Source organism: Nestor notabilis, unplaced genomic scaffold, assembly GCF_000696875.1.
Source record: "Nestor notabilis isolate BGI_N333 unplaced genomic scaffold, ASM69687v1 scaffold7601, whole genome shotgun sequence".
Lineage (NCBI taxonomy): Eukaryota > Metazoa > Chordata > Aves > Psittaciformes > Psittacidae > Nestor > Nestor notabilis.
This window is the reverse complement of record NW_009913281.1, coordinates 52,194-64,232: the sequence shown is the minus strand read 5'-3', so window position 1 is coordinate 64,232 and position 12,039 is coordinate 52,194. Positions and strand designations below refer to the sequence as shown.

Sequence of the window (12,039 nt, the reverse complement as noted above, 5' to 3'; positions counted from 1 at the left end):
CCCAAGCATATATCTGCTCAATTATAAAATAACTGGTTAACCCAGCCAAGCACTGGGTCATGTATCTGATCAGGAATACAAGACTTAAAATCTACATATATGTATGTGCATGCATATATACTCACACACACTGTGCTTAGTTCAACCTTTCTAAAACCATTGCTGGTGAAAAATAAAGGGATTAAATTCATTGGCATATTAGACTTTGCCTTCTGGCCTAAACAACCTCATGAGGTCACTGCCAGCTGTACTTGTTTTTTCCTATTTGTTCTGCATAGAGACAGCACCAGCAGCAGCATTTGCTTCCCTGCAACATTCCATTACTGTATTTCACTCTGACCACTGGCCTTCCAGAAGTGTCTGAAGGTGATAGCATTAGTCAAGCTCTATGACCCAATTCAGACTTTTGCATTTCCACAGGAGATTCCTGTTGCTGGGGTAGACATAGTTCTGCAGCATGAAAAGCTGGTTCCAGATGGAAACTGGAATAAACTCCACCAAGATCTGTTTGCATAGGCCACAGACTCCAGCTAACCCCTAGCTGATCCACTCACCTTTAAAGCCTGGGCTACCCTGTTTCCTCTGCTAACTGAGTTTTGTTCTTAACCAGTTTGAAGCCATTCTACATTTTTTCCTGCTTTTAGAGTTGAATACAACCATTATTATTAATTTATACTGCAGGAGTGATCAGATGTCATCATCAGAAACACAAAGCACTGACCACAAAAATTATTCTTGCATTTGCTGCATACAGACATTGGCTGAAGTTGCTAAAGCAGAACCAACATTTCAGTGGCTGCAGTGTCTGTAGAAGAGTGAGGTTTCTGACATGACATATACAGTCTCTGCCAAAAGATTTCTATGTGGATTTGTGTATCAAAACCATCATCTTTGCTCTCCCTCCTTGCACAGGCTGAAGCGATCTGCCTCAATCCACTCTATGTCATGCTGCCCTGTACACTTTCTGCATCGTTGGCATTCATGCTCCCAGTGGCCACTCCTCCTAATGCCATTGTCTTCTCATGCGGACAACTCAAAGTCATAGATATGGTGAGTGAAAGCACATTCTTTTCAGAATTTTCATCACTCTAAAGAATAGCAACACTTACAAAGATGCTCTTGAGCTTTTAAAGAACAACCAAGTCCTCTTGAAGATGTTCCAGTAAGATCTTGCTGTCAATGAGACGTAGCAATGTCTAAATGATTGAAAAAGCCAAATGTAGATCATAGAGATGTCAGAGTCCAATCACCTGGACAGTCCTGCAGGGACAAGGGGAAAGCCTAGCACATGTCACTGGGCTGCCCTGATGCCCTTTCTCACTATGTTAAGGAAAGCCTGACAAGGATGCCATGTCTCTTGATAGCTTTCCTAACTTATCACTGACCCAAGAAGAAATCCAAAGTAACGTTAGAGACAGATGCCAGGTCCAAACGTCATTTGATGGAGTTCTGATGTCCAAACATCATCTGATGGAGTTGTAAAAAAGGCCCAAGATAAAATCTAACCATACACAAAACCCTCATCAGCAAGGAAGGAAAAAAGAGCTCAGTTCAACTCATAACCTTTCTCTTTTATAATTCCAGGCCAAAGCTGGATTTGTACTCAACATTCTGGGAGTTCTGACGATAAATCTAGCCATCAACACCTGGGCTTCATCTTTGTTCCAACTGCAAACTTTCCCATCTTGGGCAAATAGGACAGGTACATGCTTGTAATATGGAGAGGCAAGAAATCAACAAGTTTCTGTTAGAACTGCAGCGAGAGCAAGACTATCATCTGCGTGTGTTTTGCCAAGGCACTGGCTAAGACACAAGCCTGTTGCGTGGAAAAGGACAAGCCACCTACAAGCAAAATCACCCCGCTGATAACAGCAATAGAATTGCCTAACAGTACTGTTTAGCTGGCAATTTCGTTACCCCAGCACTGAGACAAGGTAACCTTTGGCTTTCTAGCTGTCCCAGGTATCTTCAGGTTTTCTGCCTCTGCAAGGGTAGATTTTCCCCTAGTGCTGCATTGCTTTTCCAGCTCCACCTGCAGAGTGTGAAATCTGCAGTGAGAAAGAAGAGAGGTGTGTATATAAAGAAAAGACTCTACATTCCTGATCTCCTGATGAGTATACAGTCTGCTGTGTCTATGTTCAAAATGTACATGACTGTCATATGCTCTGTGGGCATTCCCAGCAAGACATGTGTTGTATGATTACAGACAAATCCCACATTGTCAACCCAATCTATTACTTTGAAACATATTTATTTGCAGTCCACTTATGAATGTAAAAGACCATTTTATTCCTAGAACATCTCTACCATTGTTATTTATGTAAGATTACAGCCCATAAGGTCATTATAAGAAGAGCAACATTCTCTTGAGAAGGGGAGAATCCCTGTGTCCTAAAATATATATGACTGAATTAAAGATTTTTTTTTATGTATCCTTGTGTGATAGAGAATTTTCCCATTATGTATCACTGCTTCTACTTCTGTCTTCCATGTACCAACTGCTTGTCTGTGGACTTACTTAAAATATCTTTAAATCATCAGAGAAGTTAACATAATTGATTTATTCTTATTGTGAAGGTAATAATTATTATTAAGAGTCCAATTTTCTTGGGATCTCAAACCCAAGATATTCCTTTTCAAAAGCCTCTAATACTGTTAAATATTTAATCCTATTCTGCTGGAACTGACTTGCAGTTCCTAATGACTGAACTGACAAAGATATCCAAAGATATTTTGCCAGATCAAGCACTTAGTGCCATAAATGGGCTCAGACACACCAGTTATACAATAGGTGCCCTTGAACTTTGTGCTAAATGCTTCATTCTGTTGTTGCCTGCCCAAGATTTGCACTAAGTCTGTTGCATTTCTGAAGTGCCACTTGAACCCTATAGGTTCAATGAGAGTGAACATGAGTGACTTTCACTCTAAAATAGCATACATGCTCTTCAGAATCTTTCTTCTTTCTCTCTCTCTGGTAATTATGAGGTGACAAGGACAGAGTGCAGTGTACATTTGATTTATGAAATGTTAGAATTCAGTGACCTGCAGTAGTTTCTTTCCAGTTCCAACTGTCAAGACAATTCTTGTATCTGCTGATCACTGATTGTCTTTGCACTCATGGCTTCATTACTCTGACAAGCACAGTTGCTCTGGAAAATCACCTACTCAGAAAGAACAGTCTGGTATTAATCCTTCAGTGGCTTTGAAAGATAGTGATTGATTTGATGTGTGGTAGGGATCCAATAGACTATCCACAGCACGAGAAGGAAGGGCATTTATTCTCTTTGGCTAATGAGCTTCTGGGTAATTGATTTCAATCACATAATGACTTGTTCAGGCCACTGCTAAACCACTCACTCACCTTCTTTCCCTTTGCATTTGCCTCTATCAAATAACATAAATCTGTCTAAATATTTCATTACCCTGCTCACCCTGAGCCCAAGCACCTAAAAATGACAAACTCAAGCAGATGATTTGCTGCAAGCCTCTCCCTTTGCTCTTTGTCTACAGCATCAGGGCACTGTGCATAGCTTTTGTTTGCTTTTTGTTTTCTTTGAAACACTTGCCCAGAGTTTACATGTCCTTCTAAATTACTGCTTAGCTAAGCAGGAAATGGGGAATTCTTATAACATATCCCATCAGCCTCTCCTTCCAGCCCTTTAAAAGTGTGTTATGATTCTTTGAAGTCTTTTCTATTAGTCTACATTATTCAGAGGCTGTGGTGTGCATAAGTACATGCAAGAGCACAGGTGCAATCTTTATGGCAATCTCAAGAAGAAAGAAGAGAGACATCAAGTAGCACAGAGTGTCATGGGGCCAATGCAGTAATGCTGGGTGTTCCATGTTCATTAGCATGTATGAGCAGATCAAGGTTAGAGACTTACCAGAAAAGGGCTGCAGTGAAAGTTTCTCAAGGGGGAGGTACAGATGCTCAGCTCCCAGAAGAATAGGGGTGAAAAGCTGTAATCTGGAGACAGAGGAGTCAACAATAATGTCAGGGCACAAGGAGAACGGGCAATTTCATTAATAGTTTCCACCTTGAAGTGATGGTAGTAGCAAGTATGCACTGGGCAGTTCATTGCCTTGGGTGTGTCTGAGCACAGGAGTAGTTGAGGTGCAGCTAAATATAGTGTGCTTGTGCAAAACCCAGTAACACTATTAAAAATGTTCATCATTTTGTAAGCAAAGCAGGTAGAAAGTGTTTCTAAGCTCCATTATTACACAGATCACCTTTGAAGGGTGGTTCCCCATTATGTTTCCAGATATTGCCCTCAAGGAGTGGCTCTATTTCCCATTGTGTGATCAAATTTCACAATCTTCTGTGAAACTGCCAGCTCAGCACCTGCTGTAGTTAGGTGTGATTTCCAATGCAGCTCTTCATTTCAGGGTTGACACTCAGTTGCTTTTACATAGGAGCTGTAAGTGATAAATTTGTTAATGAGAAGGGGCTATCTGCCTCCTTGCCTGCCTTGTCTAAAAAGCAAGTGCTCTACAAAACCACAAAATACAGGTTTCCCACAGTATATGCCAATGAGTAAGTGGGTGACTCGCAGTCACCTCCTCCATTTTCCCTGGAGTTATGGTGCTGTCTTGCCTTGCCTTGCCCAGACACACGCACACACACACACATGCACACACACACACGTTCTACAGGCACATACATGTACACCTAAGAGAATGTGAAGGATTTATCCCAGTAAAACATATGCACTTCTACAACATATGGCCCTACCAGAAAACCAGCTTGATGTCAAGCAGGCTAAGACAACAATGAAAATAGCTTACAAGTGAGAAAGGCACTTCATCATAAACATCTTGCCAGCAATTTGTAAAGTGGCATTTAAGTGATGCAAGGGTCACTTCAGCAAGCACTGGAATCATAAACAGACTTAACAGACAATTTTCAAGCCAAAACAGGTTAAAGTTAATCCTCAGTTTGGTTTAGAGAAACCAAAAACTTGCTCCCAGTCACTTAAAAGGTATTAAAATGAACTTTAAGGAAGCCTTGTTGTAGAGCACTGAGACCTTAAAATGTATCTAGATCTCACAACTTAATTCCTAAGCTTTCATTAAACAAACCAAAAAACTGCTTTGAAGGAAACCTTATCGTATAAAAGACATAAAATAATTCTCAAATAAATGAAAAATGTTTCAGAAAAGAAAAGACAAACCAACAGAGACATGAAGGTCCAGTGTTTTATCCAACAGCCATCAGCATATATGTAAATATGGGCCTTTCTCCAGAAGCTGTAAGAGCAGTTCCCCTCTCATCCTTGGAGGCAATTCCTCCCTCAGGTAACTACGGCATGCAGTCAGCAGTGTGCCCATGGCAAGGGGTTGGAACTAGATGATCTTAAGCTCCTTTCCAACTCTAACTATTCTACAATCTTAGTGCAAAACTCCAGCTCTCTTCATTTGGCATATTTGTTCAGGAACGCAACTCTCTGTCCTCAATTACCATGTTGGGTTTAGTGTTTGCAAAGGCAGAAACAGAGTTTATCGTTTCTGCAGTGATGAATAACTAACTATAGAACAGAAAAATAGACATACAAGGGCTTAGGAAATACCTAACTTTAAATCCTCAAGGAATTTCACAACCCTCCATTTTTTTCCAACACGGAACCAATAAAACTATTTACAACTTGATTCACTGAACTTTATGATTTGAGTTAGTAATGACCAAGGTGCCAAAGTCTGGAAATGAAGTGGTTTGAATGTACTAATCACCTGGTGTCCAGAATAACAACTGTTTAATACAACTTAATCACTACTGTCAATGCTGTGCATTTTCTCCTATTAAAGAAACATTTAATATTATTTATCCTTTAATCATACTTAACAGACTGAAAACGTCAAGTTGCTATTCAGGGTGTAGATAGAGTCCCTTGCCCTGTGCCATCTAGTGGCTGCAGGCACTGCACCAGGGCATGCCCAAGGTTCTCAATCCAGGCCAAGCACCCAGGCTGGTGTTGATCTTCCTTGGAAAACACTTTTAAATAGCTAAGGGGAACAAGAGGAACACTTTCCAAAGGCAGTGCAGCACAGGAGAGCTGCAAAATTAATGTAATAGATTCAAATTGGCAAAAACTAAAAACCCCAAAGCAACAAAGCACAAACTAACTTGAAAACAGAAAAGAAACAGAGCAGTTAATTCAAGGGTTCAACACTTACATCTCATTAGACATGATTTAGATCAGAGCAGAAGCAGCTGCTTCAAGGCTTAGAGCTTGAATACCTGTGTAAGGCACCTCTCTTGCCAAAGCTCTAGTTGTGATTGCTGTTAGGTGGCACTGTGCTCAAAATACTATCAACTAAACTATCAGAACTTTACTCTGCTTCAAGTTCATACCATTCAGCGGACTTCAAGTTGATACCAAGGTTCTCTTGCAAATCCAGCAGCATTACAGGAATTGCCCCATTTCCCTTGATCCCTGTCCAGTCTATGAGAAGCAGAGCAAATTCAAGTTTTCCCAATACCTGCCACTGGGACCTGGGGCTTTCCATGTTTTGGAAGGAAAGGAAATCCATAGGACACCAAATGTCATCCATTCTGCTGACTACAGAGCCGATTTCTTTCTATAAAGCAAAAGTGGTCAGAGTGGTCCATGAAACTAATGTCTGTATTACTGTGGAATTGCACAATGTCAGAAGAGCAAGTTGTGAGCACCAGCAGAAGCGGAACACAGCCTGGGTACAGTTAGCAGCTACAGCACCAGTTTTCCTGGTTGCCTATCAAGGGGGTCTCACACAGTGAGTAGTGGTTGTTCTGGGGCAGTTGTAGTGCCTGCAAATGGAAAGTCACATTTCCCTCTTTGCTGTAGGACTCTCCTGATGAGACTTGCCAGAAAATTCAAAAGGATCCTCTTTATTTTTTAAGATGTCTGTCACCTGAAGGGAGTTTGAATTTTCCTCTTTATTCTTACCTCTGGCAATATCATTCCAGCTCCATGAAACATGCAATCATAAATCACTTGTCTGCATTGCAGATAACACAGTTGTACAATGCAACTTCCTCACACCTGTGCTTTTTCTTTTCTCCTTCAACCTAAGTAAGTGGTGTTGTGGTATCAAGAGTTACAATTGGTACTAAAGAAATAGTAGTCTCAGAAGATACCACCTAGTCAATGTGAAATAATCATTGTCATTCCTTTAGTGTTACATCTTTATAATCCAGGCTACATAAAAAATAGTGACATCATCGTGACTTTGAGAGACTTGCAAGCTTAGGGATGAAGACAGAGCAGTTCTTCCTCTAATTAGTGGCAAAAGGCAATGACCACAGCGAGCACACGAATCCTTCTGGATAGTCACAAAAGAGCAGAGAATGGCACAGAAAAACCAAACTCCTGTGTCACAGTCATACATTATGTCTTCATTTAAGCTGCTCTGACGGTGGATAGAAAGCATGGACAAGACAAAAATAAACCTCTGAAATGCATTCAGCAAAGACTGAGGTACAGCTGCCAGAGGGGCGGGTGCTGGCTGCCATCCTGGCTCCAGGAACAAGAGTCTTTCTCCCCACATGGTGTGTGGAAGTGCAGGAATTCATACTCTGTTTCTGTATTTTGGCACAGATACTGTCAGGTAAAAATCATGCACTTTATTAGCCTAGAAGAAAACTCTTTGGTCTGTTTACACTGTAACCACACACCTGTATCTCAGAAACATGAGACAATTGATGGGGAAAGGGGAGGGGACTGACATCTTCAGTTCCTCTGCACCAGGTGCAGTCAGGTATGTAATATCTTTCTAGCCACTAATTTGAACCAGTGCCACTACAGCCCCTGCAGGGAATGACTCCAAAACATGCCCATGCTCTCTGCTCCAGCAAGATCAGTTCTTTACCTGGAGCCCTGGCGGGTGCATACATAAGTCAGCCAAATCCTGAAACCGTTCTAGTACAGCTGTTTTTCCTCCAAGTCACAGAAGGACAAAACCACTAAATCTTATACAAAATGGATTGATGCATTTTCCTTACAGGATGCTGACAGTTTATGTTCCATTTTTACAGGACGTAGATGTGGCATTAAGGCAACTTGTTGTCTTGTCCCAGTGTGGCTGCATTATAAGACATTAAGGTAGGGGACAGAGACAGAGCTGGACAAGAAGACTGTCCCATCTCCTCAGTTCCTCAAACTGAAGTATAATACAGTAAAATCCAGTTGGACTGACTGTAACAAATCTAAGTGTCTGGTTCTCCTGAATAGGATTGTTTGATATTCCTGGGCAGACATGGGGAGAAGCAAAGAGGGTTATACATGAAAAGAATAAATTGATTAATTCAAGTTTCTTCGTTCATGAGAATGACAGGAAAACATGGCTCATGTTTGTCAAGATAGTAGCCACACGACTAAGAACAAAGTAGCTGCTATTGCAATACTGATTACTTGAGACTAAACATAGAACCACAGAATAATTTAGGTTGGAAAAGACTTTTAAGACCGTCAAGTCCAACCGTTAAGCCAGCACTGCCAAGGCCACCACGAAACCATGTCCCCAAGTGCTGCATCTGCACATCTGTTAAACACCTCCAGGGATGGTGACTCCACCACTTCCCTGGGCAGCCTCTTCCAATGCTTGACAAGCTTTTAGGTGAAGACATTTTTCCTAGTATCCAGTCTAAACTTTCCCTGGCACAACTCAAGGCCGTTTCCTCATGTCCTATCACTCATTACTTGGGAGAAGAGACTAACCTCACTACAACCTCCTCGCAGGTAGTATAGAGAGCGATAAGGTCCCCCCTGAGCCTTCTCTTCTCCAGACTAAACCCCCCCAGTTTCTTCAGACTCAGTCCATTGATCCAGCCAGCTCAGATCCCTCTGTGGAGTCTTCCTACCCTCAAGCAGATCAACACTCCCCCCCAACTTGGTGTTCTCTGCAGACTTACTGAGGATGCCCTCGGTCCCCTCATCCAGATCATTGATGAGGATATTAAACAGAACTGGGACCAGTACTGAGCCCTGGGGAACACTCCTTGTGATCAGCCACCACTCTTTGGCCTCAGCCAGCCAGCCAGCCAGCCAGTTTTTTCCCCTGTGAAGAGTACACCCATCCGAGCCATGAGCAGCCAGTTTCTCCAGAAGAATTCTACAGAAACAGTGTCAAAGGCTTTACTGAAGTCTAGGTAGGCAATATCCACAGCTTTTCTCTCATCCACTAAGCGGGTCACCTTGTCATAGAAGGAGATCAAGTTAGTCAAGCAGGACCTGCCTTTCATAAGCCCATGCTGACTGGACCTGATCACCTGGTTGTCATGTACGTGCTGTGTGATGGCACCCAAGGTGATCTGCTTCATCACCTTCCCTGGCACTGAGATCAGACTGACAGTTCCCCAGGTCCTCCTTCCAGCCCTTCTTGTAGATGGGTGTCACATTCACTAACCTCCAGCCAACTGGGACCTCCCCAGTGAGCCACGACTGCTGAGAAACGATGAGAAGTGCCTCGGTGAGCACCACTCTTCCACCAACTCCCTTAGTACCTTCTGTGTTCAAGTCATGTAGCAGGCCACTGACCACTTCCTCTTGCATTATGGGGCTTCATCATGCCTTCTAGCTCAGGGGGCCAGGTACCCCAAGAACAACTGCTCTTACTATTAAAGCCTAAGGCAAAGGCAGCATTAAGTATCTCAGCCTTCTGCTCATCCTTTGTCACTGCTTCCCCTACATCAATAAAGGATGGAGATTCTCCTCAGCCCTCCTTTGGTGCCAGTGTATTTACAGAAACATTTTTATTGCGTTCCATGGCAGTAGCCAGATTAAGTTCAAGTTTGGCTTTGGCTCTTCCTAATATTCTCCCTGCATAAAGTCACAATGTCCCTGGAGTTCACCTGAGTTTCCTGCCCCTGCTTCCAAAGGTCATAAACTCTCTATTTTTCCCCCCGAGCACCTTCTCTTCAGTAATAGCGTGACATGAAATCATTCAGTATTTACTGAAGCAGAACAAGCAATGTGAAACTGATTTAAGAAAGTATGTTTTGCCACACAATACATGACAGAGCAAAAGGCATGACATGCTTTATCAGCTGTTCTGGACAGGTAGTGATGGCTGGAACTGGTGTGTGCTGCTCAGAAAATACAGTATGGGATTGCATTAGCCAATACTGAAATGCACATGGTATTTCTATCCTCTACTTCTTGCATCTGATGGCATGCAGCTCTACAAACCAGAGAAAGCAAAGTCTCTATGTTTAGGAACTTAGATCTTCATTGGGAAAGGGATATTAAGGTGGTGATTAACATGATCTCTGAGCTAGAGTTTATAAATATGATGAGTCTTTAATTTACACAACAAATAGAGTAATAAACATTAGAGGAAAGAGCTTGAGAGGGAGAGATACCTTCTCTCCCTCCTTCTCTAAGTTAGAACTTAGCCTTCTAACACACTCTCATTACAATTGGTCTCACAATAGAACCTTTCAAGGGTCAATATGTTTCAGCTTAAGATTTAGAAATAGCCGCGTGTCATCTACACATTAGAGCAAAGAATTCCCAAAACCGTCCTGCAGCAGAATGCCTGTTTCTTCTTTAAATCTTACTCAGGTTATTTTGTGTCATGAAAGAAGTACCTGCATCTTTGGCAGTTGTAAAAATATCAGGCATGGCACCACCTGCCAGACTAATAACAATAATTAGAAATGTAATAAACTGTTCACTGGCAAGGTAACAAATTGTCTTATCCTTTGAAAGTCACACTGGCCCCAGGCAATTCCTCACAGACATTGGCCACTGATGTCACAAGAGCCTGGGTGAAAAGCACCATGTGCAGAAAAACAAGAGAGGAAAAAATGAGAAAGAAAAATAAAACAGCCCTGACAAAGAGCCACTGAAGCAATGGGTAGCAGCTGCTGTTTGCTCTTATAATACTGAGCAAACCAGCAAAACTAAGGAGTTGACCATGAAGGTGAACCAATCCTCCTGTTTCCTAAGACAGCTTTCAGACAGGAGCACTTGGAGGATCACATGAACTCCTAATACTTGCTTAAGAAGATGAAACAATTTGAAGTGAATTTAGAATGAAAACTTCAGTTGCAATTACTTCTTTTCATCCTCCTTAATTCTTTTCATCTCTTGTACAATGATCTTTCATCAAGTTATTTGCACTGGATGCCTTCCACAGTGGGTTCCTGAGCCTCTGCTATCTCACACATTTAATTTTAAGCCTGGCAAAGTGAGATCAATATGTTTATCTCACTGAAGCACCTCTAAGTGCTAAAGCCACCTTGGTTTGTCTGCCAGATAGCACTTAATGGCCTGTTCAGGATTTCTCCCTCCCATTATTACTTTCCATTTGAACAGACCACACACAATTTAACATTGCTTGTTTTCTAAGAGAGTGTTTAAAATCATCCTCAGCAATGACAATGTGGTTTCGTATTTTCATGACCTTATGATGTCTATGCCCCCTCTTTTGTGCAATATGGTTTATCTCTAAAATCCATTTCCAGTTTCGGAAATGTAAAAGCCATCCAGAAATCTGTGAACATAAAATATTTGCTTCAGTCCCTGCCCTTCCTCATCCACCTTGTAGAATATATGCAGGCACTGAAGAGAACACAGCTACCGGTTCCCTGCTTACAGAGAAGTGGAGAGAAGAAAATCAAGTCATAAACGCTGCATAAGCACTTCTTTCTGAGGCTTCTGATGATTTCACAGTCCCAGTAAGTCATCTAGGAGGGGCCCATGCCAGGCAGCAGCCTGCTTTTGTTCTTTGCTTTGTACTAAGAAGGGAGGGACATTGCTGAGGTACAACACTTTGAGTATTTATATGATTCATTCCTTCTTTCATTGAATCATTTTCTAGTTTCTAAGATAATACCTCTGGGGTGATTTCAGCTGCTGTTTGCGGAAGCACAAGGTTTTATGTTTTCCTCTATTGTGTGAAGATAAAGATGAAGGAAGGATTGCCCAAGTAACATGTGAAAATGGTTTGGACAGGATGGGGGAAACCTCTCTCTCCTGTAGCTCTGACCTGATGGCTCTAAAACCTTGCACACAAGAGCTTGGAAGGTCAGCTCAGAACCCTGACTACCAGCCTAGGTAG

At 42.0% G+C, this 12,039-nt stretch overlaps 2 protein-coding genes across 2 annotated transcripts in view; both read left to right on the top strand.

Annotated features, from left to right (window-relative positions):
* SLC13A2 (solute carrier family 13 (sodium-dependent dicarboxylate transporter), member 2) overlaps positions 1 to 8,365 on the top strand; it is a 17,771-nt gene extending 9,406 nt beyond the window's left edge. Inside the window, 3 exon segments of the mRNA XM_010023135.1 lie at positions 913 to 1,050; positions 1,585 to 1,702; positions 8,208 to 8,365. Coding sequence (XP_010021437.1) covers positions 913 to 1,050; positions 1,585 to 1,702; positions 8,208 to 8,365 — 414 coding nt within the window.
* Positions 8,366 to 9,059: 694 nt separating this feature from the next.
* Positions 9,060 to 12,039, top strand: part of FOXN1 (forkhead box N1) — a 49,310-nt gene continuing 46,330 nt past the window's right edge. The window contains exon 1 of the mRNA XM_010023134.1: positions 9,060 to 9,124. Coding sequence (XP_010021436.1) covers positions 9,060 to 9,124 — 65 coding nt within the window. The remainder of the gene's footprint in view (positions 9,125 to 12,039) is intronic.